At 43.8% G+C, this 16,060-nt stretch overlaps 1 protein-coding gene across 12 annotated transcripts in view; it reads right to left on the reverse strand.

The window, feature by feature from the left end:
• Positions 1-2,505: 2,505 nt before the first annotated feature.
• Positions 2,506-16,060, reverse strand: part of picalm (phosphatidylinositol binding clathrin assembly protein) — a 59,196-nt gene continuing 45,641 nt past the window's right edge. For 4 of the 12 annotated variants that reach the window (XM_031895762.1, XM_031895761.1, XM_031895766.1 and 1 more), the window contains 8 exons: positions 15,290-15,421; positions 15,172-15,202; positions 14,794-14,893; positions 13,346-13,369; positions 9,199-9,258; positions 9,013-9,114; positions 5,777-5,879; positions 2,506-4,086 (listed from right to left, as the gene is read on the reverse strand). In XM_031895762.1, the coding sequence (XP_031751622.1) occupies positions 5,787-5,879; positions 9,013-9,114; positions 9,199-9,258; positions 13,346-13,369; positions 14,794-14,893; positions 15,172-15,202; positions 15,290-15,421 (542 nt within the window). In that variant the 3' untranslated portion in view covers positions 2,506-4,086; positions 5,777-5,786. 12 annotated transcript variants of the gene reach the window in all.

Consider the following 16,060-nt stretch of genomic DNA (forward strand, 5'->3'; position numbering starts at 1 on the left):
ACTGGCACTGCCTAGCGTTGCACAGTCTGTTATCCACAAACCCCCAATTCCTTTTCAATAAAGAGGCCCCCAGTACAACTGTATTTAGCATATAACCAGCATCATTTTATTTAGTTACTCTCAAATAAGTCCCCCCCCCTCCCCCCCTCTGGGTGGGCCAGTCACCATAACCCTATCAAACTGGGTTAGTTAAAGAATCCTTCGTTAGGTGCTTCCTTATTGGTAACTAATTTACAAGACTCCCAATACCAAGGGCTCCATACCCTGCTGTGCTGCATTTTATTTTACTTCACTTATGGGATCTATTATCTAAATGTTCCGGATTAGGATTGTGCAACGTCCTAGATTTGCTTCTGGATTCAGCCAATCACAGCAGTTTTTACAGGGTTCAGTGGTGAATTTTTGGGTCCTGATTTGGCCTAAGACTGGGTTTCTAAAAGTAAAGGAAAGGTGGATGTAATAGGGGTGCCGATGTTAGGCAGCACCCCAGTGAATCCAATCACAAAGCGGATACCCCAGGCCAGTGCTTCTTTTAGAAACAAATCTGCCCCGGCCCAGGGTAACAGTAGAGCGCCGCCATATTACCTTATTTCCGATATTCGGCAGTTTGGGCCTTTCCAACTTTACTGCTCAAGTGTCAGCCAGCGCTAGGGATGCTGGGAAGGATAAATAAAAAGGAGTATTTTTCCCTTGCCCGATGCAGTTTTTCTCCTTTGGGGCTGCCGTTTTCTGGATAAGGGGTCTTTGTGCATTAGAATCACCTCGCTATAAGGCCGGGGATGGTAAATTCAATGGCACCAACTGCCAGGGACCTAAACTTGTCTTTTGAGTCCGTATGTTTACTGGCAAAAGCAAATAACACTGGTAGGCTTAGGGTTAAATAGTAAAAGCCCAATAGTAACATAGTAAGTTGGGTTGAAAAAAGACATACGTCCATCAAGTTCAACCATAATGCCTATATATAACCTGCCTAACTACTAGTTGATCCAGAGGAAGGCAAAAAACCCCATCTGAAACCTCTCTAATTTGCCTCAGAGGGGAAAAAATTCCTTCCTGACTCCAAGATGGCAATCGGACCAGTCCCTGTATCAACTTGTACTAAGAGCTATCTCCCATAACCCTGTATTCCCTCACTTGCTAAGAATCCATCCAGCCCCTTCTTAAAGCTATATAATGTATCAGCCAGCACGACTGATTCGGGGAGGGAATTCCACAACTTCACAGCTCTCACTGTAAAAAATCCTTTCCGAATATTTAAATGGAACCTCCCTTCTTCTAAACGGAGTGGGTGCCCTCGTGTCCGTTGGAAGGACCTACTGGTAAATAAAACATTAGAAAGGTTATTATATGATCCCCTTATATATTTATACATAGTTATCATGTCACCTCTTAAGCGCCTCTTCTCCAGTGTAAACAGACCCAACTTGGCCAGTCTTTCCCCATAACTGAGACTTTCCATACCCTTTACCAGCTTAGTTGCCCTTCTCTGGACCCTCTCTAGCTCAATAATGTCCCGTTTGAGCACTGGAGACCAAAACTGAACAGCATATTCTAGATGGGGCCTTACCAGCGCTCTGTAAAGGGGAAGAATAACCCCCTCCTCCCGTGAATCTATACCCCTTTTAATACAGCTCAGAACCTTATTTGCCCTTGCAGCTGCTGCCTGGCATTGCTTGCTACAGCCAAGTTTATTATCTACAAGGACTCCAAGGTCCTTCTCCATTATGGATTTGCCTAGTGCAGTCCCATTAAGGTTATACGGGGCTTGCATATTTTTACATCCCAGGTGCATGACCTTACATTTATCCACATTAAATCTCATCTGCCACTTAGCTGCCCAGATTGCCAGTTGGTCAAGATCCTGCTGCAGGGATGTCACATCCTGGATAGAATTGACTGGTCTGCAGAGTTTTGTGTCATCTGCAAACACTGATACATTACTCATAATACCCTCCCCTAAGTCATTTATGAACAAATTAAACAAAAGTGGACCCAGTACAGAACCCTGAGGGACCCCACTGAGAACCTTACTCCAAGTAGAGAATGTACCATTAACAACCACCCTCTGTACCCGATCCTGTAGCCAGTTTTCTATCCATGTGCAAACGACTTCACTAAGACCAATAGACCTTAGCTTAGAAAGCAGTCGTTTGTGGGGAACGGTATCAAATGCTTTGGCAAAATCCAAATAGATGATATCTACTGCATCCCCACTGTCCAGCTTCTTACTTACCTCATCATAAAAAGCAATTAAATTGGTCTGACATGACCTGTCCTTCATAAAGCCATGCTGATTACTGCTCATAATGGCATTCTCCACTACATAATTTTGAATGTGATCCCTTAACAAGCCTAGGATAGGATTGTTTCTTTCATGGTTCTAGGTACTGTCTCGTTATTAGAGAAAAGCAGGAAATCGGCCTTACTGTATCCCAGAACCGACGGGACCCTCCATCCCATAATATTCCCACAGTCGCCGATAGTCCTGCCGTATAACACACGATCCTCGTTGAAGCTGAATTTATTTGAAAATCCACCAATTCTTAATCACATACATTGTTTTTTCTTTTTATATTTTAAACAAAAATAGAATCTGCAGAGACAATGCAGCAAGTACATGTTCATGTACAGAATTGCTTTCATATTGTTCACTTTCCTTCCAGGCTTCCTTACTTTTATATACACGGCGGGGGCTGGTCAACAGCGCCCGCGCTCTGCCGATCCCCACTACCCCGGGCGGCCACACTGGATTTTCATTGGTCGCTAATGGCTGCCCTTCTGCCCCTGCAGGGTGAGGGAACCACTTCTGTTCAACCTGCGGCTGTTCCTGAACTACAACTCCCAGCATGCACTCCTGCTTGGAAATAGAACAGCCCAATGCTTTTGGGAGGTGAAGCTCAACAGCAGCCACAGAGATCCACGAAGATGGGTCTGAGATCTAGAATGCTCCGTTGCCTGCACTTAGAGACCGGAATATATATATATTTTTATATTTATGGCCAGCTGGCCAATTTATAGCCAGAATGGCTTTGTGTTACAGGAAATGTCTCCCCCTTGTAAACGTAACGTATGGAATAGGCTTATGGCACTTTGTTATAGAGTGACGATTCAGGTCTCTGCCACCAATCAGGCGGCTTCATTATAAGCCCCTCCCACACGTCGTAAAGGAAAATACACAATGAAAGCAATTCCTCACATTCATTTTGAAAGGCGTTACCATGTCGAATGGGAAATAATGACCTGGCAAGCACAAAGCGATAAATTCCTTCCCCCCCCCCCCACCCCGCAAATAAAATCGGGTTTAAAATGTAGTGTGTCCCTCCCCCGACATCGATAAACCTCCTCCCCCCCCCCCCCCCCTCGTAAAATCCCAGGCACAAAAATGATGTCTATGGGGGATTCCATTAAAAGACGGATAAAATCTGGCCCTCCCCATTAGCAGTATATGGACTTAAAAATATTTAGTGCTCTGTATGGAATTTCATATTAAAAAAAAGAAAGAAATTGTATACATCCATACATACGGTGTTTGATACATTAATGTTAAACTGATAATCATAAATAAATACAAATAATACATAAAGGAATGTCTACTGCAAACTGAATATATATATATATAGAGGTATATATATATTTCAAAGGCGGGGCGGGCGGGGGGAATAGAAAGTGTTAATGACAATTACGGTCTATATGTGTCCAAGCAGAAGAAAGAAAAGTACTGATTAATGACAAGGGGGTCATGTGATTTGATTCACCCGCCGACGGCCGAAGGGAACCGCCCACTTGGCACAGCAGAGCCAATCACAGTACGTAGCACATCCTGGTATCTCACTGTGCCCCCCCACTATATGACTGGTACCATCACTCTGTATGACTGGAGAGACTGGGATACATCGGGCCCCTTTCCGACTATCTTGTAGGGGAAGCTTCGGGTCGTTCGTAGCGCCGCGCCTTGTTCCGCCACCGTTCCCGTGGAAGAGGAGAGAGCTTTACAGCAGCTTGGATTGAACTGGAAGTAGGGATTTGTTACTTAGCGTTGCCTTTTCTAAGGGTGCTCCCCCTCCAGCTGGGTTACATGAACTGCATCTGGGGGGGGGGAAAGAAAAAAGCAGCAATTGGGTTATAGCTGAAAACAAAGAATGAGATATAATATTGCCTAAATCATACCAGAAACTAATTTTAGGGTAAAAAAAAACTCTGTAAACGGTCATGGCTTTAAATAGGTATTGAAATATTCCCTTTTAAGGGGATACAGGTATGGGATACCTTATCTGGAAACAGAACAGCCCTATTGGGTTTATTTAATGGTTAAATGATTCCCTTTTCTCTGTAATAATAAAACAGTACCTGTACTTGATCCCAACTAAGATATAATTACCCCTTATTGGGGGCAGAACAGCCCTATTGGGTTTATTTCATGGTTAAATGATTCCCTTTTCTCTGTAATAATAAAACAGTACCTGTACTTGATCCCAACTAAGATATAATTACCCCTTATTGGGGCAGAACAGCCCTATTGGGTTTATTTCATGGTTAAATGATTCCCTTTTCTCTGTAATAATAAAACAGTACCTTGTACTTGATCCCAACTAAGATATAATTACCCCTTATTGGGGCAGAACAGCCCTATTGGGTTTATTTCATGGTTAAATGATTCCCTTTTCTCTGTAATAATAAAACAGTACCTGTACTTGATCCCAACTAAGATATAATTACCCCTTATTGGGGCAGAACAGCCCTATTGGGTTTATTTCATGGTTAAATGATTCCCTTTTCTCTGTAATAATAAAACAGTACCTGTACTTGATCCCAACTAAGATATAATTACCCCTTATTGGGGGCAGAACAGTCCTATTGGGTTTAATTAATGGTTAAATGATTCCCTTTTCTCTGTAATAATAAAACAGTACCTGTACTTGATCCCAACTAAGATATAATTATCCCTTATTGGGGGCAGAACAGCCCTATTGGGTTTATTTAATGGTTAAATGATTCCCTTTTCTCTGTAATAATAAAACAGTACCTGTACTTGATCCCAACTAAGATATAATTACCCCTTATTGGGGCAGAACAGCCCTATTGGGTTTATTTAATGGTTAAATGATTCCCTTTTCTCTGTAATAATAAAACAGTACCTGTACTTGATCCCAACTAAGATATAATTACCCCTTATTGGGGCAGAACAACCCTTATCCGGAAAACCCCAGGTCCCGAGCATTCTGGATAATAGGTCCCATACCTGTATTTACCTTCTTCCCCCCCCCCCCCCCCGTCTTTTTCCTTTAAAGGAGAACTAAAGCTCAGCAAAGAATTTGGCTACAATTCTGTACCGGCCCAAGGCACCCACAGGCCTTTAGCAGGGAAGATCTGTGCCCCCCAAAGATGCCCCAGTAGCCTCCTATCCTCTTCTCTGCTGATTCCCAGCAATACTCTGTGCTGCTGGCACTTACCTGAGCTTAGGAAACCACTCACAATATACTGTATATATTAGGGATGCACCGAACCCACTTTTATGGTGGATCAATTTCATTTTGTGCTTGATGATTTGCGACGATCCCTAAAGCCCAGCTTCCCTGCAGCCCCGGGGTTATTACTGTTATAGATATTCTCACCCTGCAGGCTGGTTCCGTATATAAATGATATAGTATTTATGGTTTAGTTCTCCTTTAAGCACAGGGTCCAACACAAATGAGTGGGCACACACACCGGCATCAGTCTGAGTCAGTCGCAGCCCCCCCCGGCCATACGGGCTTGTGGCTAATGAGTCTGGCTATACCTAATGTGTCCTACAAGAAATCCTGCAAAGAGAGCTGTGGGTAGCGGTCCTCGCCCGGAGCTCTGTGAGGACTCTGGCTGGAGGGGCTGGGCGCCGCAGGCAACTGCTTGGCATGAAACCATAGGAAGAAGGAGAGAGAGAGAGAGAAAAGTCTGAGAATGACAGGATATGAGAGCAGAAAATGTCATGGAAAGTGAGATTTAGTTCTAAGCAGAAACAGTATAAAGCGCTGACACACACAGTAACACATTGCCCCCCCCCCCTGGCACTGCCCGGCATATCCACCCCCCCCCCCCCCAACCTTATAATGGGTTCAGTACTATATGGGGCTCAGCCCTCTGTCTGTGAGCTGCACACTGTATTAAAGGGGAAGGTAGCCTTGATATTAACTTCTGGTATTATGTGGGTGATATTCTGGGACACAGAGATTTGGGGTGAGTGCTTATTTGTGCCCTGGGTACCCCTGGAACTATAGCGGGGTGACTGTTACCCCAATGTTTCTATATATCTGTAACCTTGTTATGGGCTAAGGGGGCCCAGCCTGAAGGCCAGTTAGGGGGGATTTGGGGTGAGTGCTTATTTGTGCCCTGGGTACCCCTGGAACTATAGCAGGGTGACTGTTACCCCAATGTTTCTATATATCTGTAACCTTGTTATGGGCTAAGGGGGCCCAGCCTGAAGGCCAGTTAGGGGGGGATTTGGGGTGAGTGCTTATTTGTGCCCTGGGTACCCCTGGAACTATAGCAGGGTGACTGTTACCCCAATGTTTCTATATATCTGTAACCTTGTTATGGGCTAAGGGGGCCCAGCCTGAAGGCCAGTTAGGGGGGGATTTGGGGTGAGTGCTTATTTGTGCCCTGGGTACCCCTGGAACTATAGCAGGGTGACTGTTACCCCAATGTTTCTATATATCTGTAACCTTGTTATGGGCTAAGGGGGCCCAGCCTGAAGGCCAGTTAGGGGGGGATTTGGGGTGAGTGCTTATTTGTGCCCTGGGTACCCCTGGAACTATAGCAGGGTGACTGTTACCCCAATGTTTCTATATATCTGTAACCTTGTTATGGGCTAAGGGGGCCCAGCCTGAAGGCCAGTTAGGGGGGGGGGATTTGGGGTGAGTGCTTATTTGTGCCCTGGGTACCCCTGGAACTATAGCAGGGTGACTGTTACCCCAATGTTTCTATATATCTGTAACCTTGTTATGGGCTAAGGGGGCCCAGCCTGAAGGCCAGTTAGGGGGGGATTTGGGGTGAGTGCTTATTTGTGCCCTGGGTACCCCTGGAACTATAGCAGGGTGACTGTTACCCCAATGTTTCTATATATCTGTAACCTTGTTATGGGCTAAGGGGGCCCAGCCTGAAGGCCAGTTAGGGGGGATTTGGGGTGAGTGCTTATTTGTGCCCTGGGTACCCCTGGAACTATAGAAGCGTAAGTAAGGCAAACACTTTAGTTCCATAACACATATAAAGACAAACATACTGAAGAAAGAGGATAGCTTGTGCTAATTAGAGGCTGTACCTCAAGTATATAAAGTGTGTGTGTGTGTGTGTGTGTGTGTGTGTATGTGTGTGTGTGTGTGTGTTAATTATATATACACTAGTATACTAGTATATATAAACAGTATATATTACTTTTCCAGTAATTTGTGCAACCAGGAGAATTAAACAGCTTACTAAATGGTCTCTTTTGCCAGCCAGATGGACAGCTCCACTGACAAATAGGCAAACGGCCAACAATAACAGTGAGATACAATAAAATGTCTGACTGGGGAGATGAGAATAGAGAGAAGGCAGATCTACACAAGAGCTGTAGTGTGAGAGGCCTTTATAGTGTGAGTTTATTCAGATACAGTCGGTAACAGTGTGCCTATTTACATCTGCCGCAGACAGAAAGGCCTTGTTCTACTTTACAGACGGCCAAACTACGGCCAACTCTGAAACAACCCCACTCTGCCCCCGGACTAATCTATAAAGTGCAGCAATTGCAGATAAAAATACCTGTGTGTAATTCTCAGCATCTCGACAGGTTCTTCCAGCAGCGTAAATGGGGGGGGGGGCCTACATGGCCACGGGACTTAATTCCGCTGCCTGCTCCCAACCTAACGTGTGTGATTAACTAATGAAACCCAGAATGTATTACTTTTAACCCCTGAGAGATCAGCAAAACTGCATTCGAAGATCATTATCTTTATAAAATGAATGAGCATTATGTATGATTTGATCAATGATCTTCCAATGGCTAATGCTGACCTTATTATTGATGGGCAAATGCACACACAGCACTGGAGTTACCCACGATTAACTGTCTGGATTTAACCCCAAAGATGCCATGGGATATGACAGGCTCACAACACACATCAGCAGAAAGATAAAGAGTATGGTAAGGTATAGGAATTCCTGTTCACCCACCTCCCCGCCCCAAACCACTGCATATCACCAGGATTTATAGCATGGTCAGTGTTCTGATAGCACCGGAGTGGTCATGCCATTAGGGAAAAGACACACAGAGCTACTAGTAGCTGCTACTTAATGCCAGAAAATCCCCTGCCATAGACAGTACTGAGAATTGTCTCTGCTAAACACACGTAGAGACAATTATCAGTAAATGATCAGCATTGTCTATTTTAGTAGCCATGACAAGTAGCTGCTACTAATAGTCTTCGACCTTCACCCTTAGGTTAAAGACACACAGAGCTACTAGTAGCAGCTACTTGTTGTGGCTACTAAAACAGACAATGCTGATCATTTACTGATAATTGTCTCTATGTGCGTTTAGCAGAGACAATTCTCAGTACCGTCTATGGCAGGGTATCTTTTGGCGTTTAGTAGCCGTGAAAAAGTTGCTGCTACTAGTAGCTCCATGTGTCTCCACCCTCAGGGTGAAGACACATGGAGCTACTAGTAGCAGCAACTTGTCATGGCTACTAAAATAGACAATGCTAAGCATATAGTGTCTGTGTGTGTGTTTTAGCAAAGGCAATTCTCAGTATTCTCTATGGCAGGGTATTTTCTGGGGTTTAGTAGCCGAGACAAGTAGCTCCTACTAAGTAGCTCTGTGTGTCTTCACCCTTATGCTGCAAGTGTAGTAAATGGGCTTAATATTTATATATATCATATTTGCAGTATATGACAGTAACGAGCCCTGGGTGCCATAGGTACTGCTACATGTGAATGCAAGAGAAGCTCCGGAGCCCACGTATGGCAGCCCATAGGCTCAGGGGGTGCGGCGGCAGCGCTTACCTGTGCTCCTGATACAGGGCCGAAAGGATTAGGTGGTCTCATCACGGGCTGGTTGTATATTAATGGCGGTTGCTGTATGACTGGTACTGGTCCCATTGGGGGCTAAAGACAAACAGAAGGATATGAAGACTGTGCAAGTTAGCCATTATCGCTTTCATTAACATGAATAAAACAGGCATGACTTACCATTCCATATCCCACAATTCCTGTAGGCGTCGTTGCAGGATACGCCATTATTGGTGGTGCCTGATATAATACAGAAAATAGTCGGTTACAAAATAACTAAAGGCAGGGAAGCGAGACAGTTTAATGGTGTGGGACGCTAAGCCCTGTGGCGGAACCAATACTATCAGCTGTAGCCCTAACAATATACCAGATAGTTGGCCACAGACCGGCCCCGGGGGGAGGGGGGGTCCATATCTGCCTATGGTTCTCGGCAGTAACAAAGTTACCAGTAATGTTTCCCCTGCGTTACAGTAATGTAATCCATCCCTTCCACAACTACAGTCTGGATTTGAGAAAGGAAAGCCAATGTTTTGAATATATCTTATCATTTATATCAATATTATGAATATTCTCCCTTTTGGCTCAAGTGCACAAGGGAATTTGGAATTTTATATAGAAATGTTTCCAGAAAATAAGCCAAGTTAGTTCTGTCTAACTTTAAAAAGGTCAGGGGATTTACAAGGTTACTTGATTCCAACAGAACTTTCTGTACAGCATATCAGCAAACTATGGGGCTGTTCCTGCTGAATTGTGCTTAGTACAGGGGAATCCCTATGTGCCATAGTTTTATGGTATCTCTCTGTACAGGCTATGAGCAAACTTAGGGGGCTGTTCCTGCTGAATTGTGCTTAGTACAGGGGAATCCCTATGTGCCATAGTTTTATGGTATCTCTCTGTACAGGCTATGAGCAAACTTAGGGGGCTGTTCCTGCTGAATTGTGCTTAGTACAGGGGAATCCCTATGTGCCATAGTTTTATGGTATCTCTCTGTACAGGCTATGAGCAAACTTAGGGGGCTGTTCCTGCTGAATTGTGCTTAGTACAGGGGAATCCCTATGTGCCATAGTTTTATGGTATCTCTCTGTACAGGCTATGAGCAAACTTAGGAGGCTGTTCCTGCTGAATTGTGCTTAGTACAGGGGAATCCCTATGTGCCATAGTTTTATGGTATCTCTCTGTACAGGCTATGAGCAAACTTAGGGGGCTGTTCCTGCTGAATTGTGCTTAGTACGGGGGAATCCCTATGTGCCATAGTTTTATGGTATCTCTCTGTACAGGCTATGAGCAAACTTAGGGGGCTGTTCCTGCTGAATTGTGCTTAGTACGGGGGAATCCCTATGTGCCATAGTTTTATGGTATCTCTCTGTACAGGCTATGAGCAAACTTAGGGGGCTGTTCCTGCTGAATTGTGCTTAGTACGGGGGAATCCCTATGTGCCATAGTTTTATGGTATCTCTCTGTACAGGCTATGAGCAAACTTAGGGGGCTGTTCCTGCTGAATTGTGCTTAGTACGGGGGAATCCCTATGTGCCATAGTTTTATGGTATCTCTCTGTACAGGCTATGAGCAAACTTAGGGGGCTGTTCCTGCTGAATTGTGCTTAGTACAGGGGAATCCCAATGTGCCATAGTTTTATGGTATCTCTCTGTACAGGCTATGAGCAAACTTAGGGGGCTGTTCCTGCTGAATTGTGCTTAGTTCTTGTACAATTTCCCTAACAGTTGTTAAATGTCACTGAGCTGACAATCCATTTGTCTCGGTGCCCAGCTAAGAGGGAATTTCTCACACAGACAAGGCCGCTGATATAACCGTAGCCCAACTGCTCATAATGTATCTAGTGTACAAATCAGAGCCTAGCCCTGGGGCCCAACCTACACCCCCAGCAATAACCTACAGGCAAAGGGGGCGTCCGGGAAGCTAAAACATAAGTGTAACACAGGGTTATTATAGGGAAACGTAACGGCTCGTTATGCAAAAATAATAGCAGCGTGTGAGTAATTAGAAGACATTAGAAGTGCAGCAAAACTTGTAAAGCGGAACAGTTGGAGATATCTTCTTCTGTATTAACCCTATATACGCCGGGGAGCCGTTTGCAGGGTCCTGGCTCTATAGTGATGACAACTATAATTTAGGTGTTTCTTATTAAATAGGCCTATTTGCTCTTCAGTGGGACCTGTGTAACTGGCTTACATCATAAGTGTTGCAGCAGTGACAGAAAGCGTGCCATTTGTGGGAGAAGCTGCATTTGAAAAAGGGGGGTTCACCTATCATTTAGCTTTTAGAATGGTATAGAATGAACAATTCTAAGCAACTTTTCAATTGGTCGTAGTTTTTGAATTACTTGTCACCTTCTTGAAACTCATTGCAGCTTTCAACTGGGGGTCACTGACCCCGGCAGCAAAAAAACGATTGCTCTGTGAGGCTCCAGTTTTATTGTTATTGTTACTTTTTTGAACTCCTTTTTGTGTTCAGTCCCTCTCCTATTCATATACCAGCCTTCTCATCCAAACCCCCCCTGGTTGCTAAGGTAACTTGAACCCTAGCAACCAAATAGCTGTTATAACTGCTGAACAATTATTGAAATATAAAAAAACTACAGGTATGGGATCCCTTATCTGTTATCCAGAAAGCTCTGAATTATGGAAAGCCTGTCTCCCATAGACTCCATTTAAATCAAATAATTCAAAATTTTAAAAATGATTTTCTTTTTCTCTGTAATAATAAAACAGTACCTGTACTTGATCCCAACTAAGATATAATTACCCCTTATTGGGGGCAGAACAGTCCTGTTGGGTTTATTTCATGGTTAAATGATTCCCTTTTCTCTGTAATAATAAAACAGTACCTGTACTTGATCCCAACTAAGATATAATTACCCCTTATTGGGGCAGAACAGCCCTATTGGGTTTATTTAATGGTTAAATGATTCCCTTTTCTCTGTAATAATAAAACAGTACCTGTACTTGATCCCAACTAAGATATAATTACCCCTTATTGGGGGCAGAACAGCCCTATTGGGTTTATTTAATGGTTAAATGATTCCCTTTTCTCTGTAATAATAAAACAGTACCTGTACTTGATCCCAACTAAGATATAATTACCCCTTATTGGGACAGAACAGCCCTATTGGGTTTATTTAATGGTTAAATGATTCCCTTTTCTCTGTAATAATAAAACAGTACCTGTACTTGATCCCAACTAAGATATAATTACCCCTTATTGGGGCAGAACAGCCCTATTGGGTTTATTTAATGGTTAAATGATTCCCTTTTCTCTGTAATAATAAAACAGTACCTGTACTTGATCCCAACTAAGATATAATTACCCCTTATTGGGGGCAGAACAGCCCTATTGGGTTTATTTAATGGTTAAATGATTCCCTTTTCGCTGTAATAATAAAACAGTACCTGTACTTGATCCCAACTAAGATATAATTACCCCTTATTGGGGCAGAACAGCCCTATTGGGTTTATTTAATGGTTAAATTATTCCCTTTTCTCTGTAATAATAAAACAGTACCTGTACTTGATCCCAACTAAGATATAATTACCCCTTATTGGGGCAGAACTGCCCTATTGGGTTTAATTAATGGTTTATTGATTTTTTAGTAGACTTAAGGTATGGAGATCCAAATTAGAAAAAGACCCCTTATCCGGAATACCCTTGGTTCCGAGCATTCTGGATAACGGTTCCTATACCTGTAATAAAAAATGAAGACCAATTGCAAATTGTCTCAGAATAGCACTCTTATTAATATTAAGGTAAACTTTCCCTTTAAAGGAGATTTGCAGAGGTTTATACTATGTGTTTGGTACAGTACTTGGATATGATGACCCTGCTGTGCTTCAGGTAATTTCAGTGCACAATGCTGGAGCAGGATAGGGTTAATTGCAAAGAAGATACGGCATTGCTGATACGGAGGATTGCTGAAAACCAATCAATACACACTATGCTCAACCAGAGGCAGTCTCATGCAGAATCAACCCTCGTTGCAGCCAGAAGTATTGGAAGTGGCGCAGAAACCAGCGCAGCAAGGTCGGGCCATATTGCATAAATATATATATCATGACTGTCCCAAAGCAGGTTATAAATATTCAGTTTGTATCAAGCTGCACAACCCCAAGCTCTGGCAATTCCAGGCAGGAAAAGAAGGCGTTTGAGGCGGCATGCCGTTAGTGACGACCAGATGAAGGTGCAGCACCCGTGGCACATCGGCACAGCACCCAGGGCACAGATCCGGGTCAGGCTGCAGCTTATTGTTACACTGGTTAGGAATTACATGCCAGCTCAGAGTAAAGAGGAGGTTGGTTTGTTTGTTTTCACTTACGTATTGTGGGAAATGCATGCCATTCTGTTTTATTGTTTCATCAGAGGGAACAATCGTACAATGCAACAACACAAGATTAGAACATGGACTTGATACACACAAACACACACAGTGCAAATGTAACAGTCTCATTAATAGGTAGAATTAGTGCTTGTTAAACACAGAGATGGGACACGTTGCTGGCACTTATAGCAATATCCTGGGTGCTTCTGGCCACTCAGTGAGCAGCAATAATATACATGTTCTACAGCAGGGGTCTCAAACTCGCGGCCCGCGGGCCATTTGCGGCCCTCGGTACAATATTTTGTGGCCCGCACCAAGGCCTTCTCAAAAGCAATGAATGGATCGCGATTTTTATTGCGATTCAAGGGATAATGCAAGGCGGGCGGGAGCTGCTGATTGCGGAAATGACGTTATGCCATCATAACAGTTATTATGGGAAGACGTTCCGTGTGCACAGTTAGCTGCTAAGGAGCTAATTGTGCACACAGAACGTCTTCCCATAATAACTGTTATGATGGCATAACGTCATTTCCGCAATCAGCAGCTCCCGCCCGCCGTGCCTTGCATTATCCCTTGAAAGCCAATTTTTTGTGAAATCCCTTATGCGGCCCAGCCTCATCCTGACTTTGCCTCCTGCGGCCCCCAGGTAAATTGAGTTTGAGCCCTCTGTTCTACAGTGAAGCAGAGCAGGGGAGATTGGTTTGACCAGCCCAGCATATTGGTGGACAAGATCTTAAGAACCTATCAGTGTATTGCTAAGCTCTAGAGTATTTCTGCATGGGAGATGCACACTGGACATGATCTGTGTAGTGAATCTGTGTAAGTCTAAGAAGGACCTAGGATAATGTCAAGTACCCAAATGTCAGTGTATTCCATTAATAACAACAAACCAGAGGTACCAACAGGGGTATTAGCTTCATACTCATGGACCAGTAACTGCTGGCACTTTCACTTCCAAGACTGGAAATAGTGAAATGAAATATCCATATTAATAGTAGTTGGGGGCACAGAATTAGTATACACAACTACTATGTTACTATGTATAATAATTCTGTGCCCCCCAGCCAGAATTATACAGAGAGCCCGTCTGTACTTTCCAAAAATAGTGGGCAACATAAGACAATAAGGGGGTTATGTAATAAAAGGCATTAACTTTGCCCAGGAGCAGTATCCCATAGCAACTAATCAGCAGGTAGAATTTACTAGCCACCAATAACAGCTTATTGGTTACTATGGGTTACTGCTATAGGGCAAACTTAATGCCTTTTAATTACACATGGGGGTAAATGTGTTAAAGTCAGAAGATATTGAGTGCTCTGTTGTTAAAGCTTCCTAATATACATATAATATTAAACAGTTATTTAACAATAATATAAGTGAATAAGAGTGAACAGATCAGATTGTGTTGTGAAAAGACAGGGAGCAGTGGGTTCTAGGCTACCTACCAAAGTTGCAGGGTTCCATGTTGTCGTAGGTGCTACTTTTGGCTGCCAGTTGGTCCCTCCAGTGAGCTTCTTCTCCCCAGGCTGACTCCAGTGAATATCGCTATCATTAAAGAAATATATATTTTTTAATGGAAAATAGCATAAAGCATAACATTCTTACACGCACTGATTAACCCAGTGCTGCCCAACTATTCCCATGTAGTAGAACCCTTGTGTAATATAGAGGTCTATGAAATGTATGGGCAGGCTTCAGGCCATAATTACCTTTGGGGAAGGGCCATACCCCCCCCTCCCCAGCTAAATAACTGCCCCAGTACCAATGTAACACAAGCCATCTGATGACAATTACAGCAAATACAAATTTCAAGGAATACTCACTTCTTTGTTGTTCCGTTGCCAATGCCCAGATCTAGGGAAGGAAGGAAGCAGAGTGAGTGGATGAAAAGAATCAGGAAGCTTTATTACTGCTGCACCTTGTGCTCTGGGGAATACTCACTGCCCACAAGGTTGGCGAGGGACGAATCCAGGTCATCGGACACCAGTTTGTTTTGTGGGTTCTTACAGGAGGGAAGATTCTGATTCAGAGAGGCTACTGTTGGCTTGAGGAGCCCGCCCAAATCATCAAAAGCTTTAATGGGGGGAACACAAAGTAAATAAAATGATGTCAAACATTATGGAAGCTCCTTCCTATAAATATATATTGTATATATGCATAAAAACAAGCAGAGATGTGCAATCCCAATTCCCACTGGGTGCAAGCAGAGTCGGACTGGCCCGGCGGGGTACAGAGAGAAAACCCAGTGGGCCGCGCTGGCCCACACCCAATACCCAGAGCTCCCAATGGCAGCCATTCTCCCTCCCCCGGAGCACCTGAAAGTAACTATATTACACAAGTGCTTGGTGACAGGGTTGGGCAGGCAGTGGGGGGTCCCTTGGAGAATGTGGGAGCCATGACTGGGGCCCCTTTGGAGGGTGTGGGGGGTCCCTTGGAGAATGTGGGAGCCATGACTGGGGCCCCTTTGGAGGGTGTGGGGGCCCTAGTGGGCCCTGCACCCCCCCTAGTTAAACCCTGAGTGAAAGTGAATAATTCAAATATATTGTTTATGTTTGTGTGTGAGTGTATGCACAAATACTAAATACAGCCAATTACACATTATTTATATATTTTGCAGCAATTTACAGATTATTAAACATTTATATCAGTTCTCACCCCAACAGAGCAAACACACAGACACTGGGAGAACACAAACACATCAGTGCCCACGTT

The sequence above is a fragment of the Xenopus tropicalis genome, chromosome 2 (genome assembly GCF_000004195.4).
Source record: "Xenopus tropicalis strain Nigerian chromosome 2, UCB_Xtro_10.0, whole genome shotgun sequence".
In the NCBI taxonomy this organism is placed as follows: Eukaryota; Metazoa; Chordata; class Amphibia; order Anura; family Pipidae; genus Xenopus; species Xenopus tropicalis.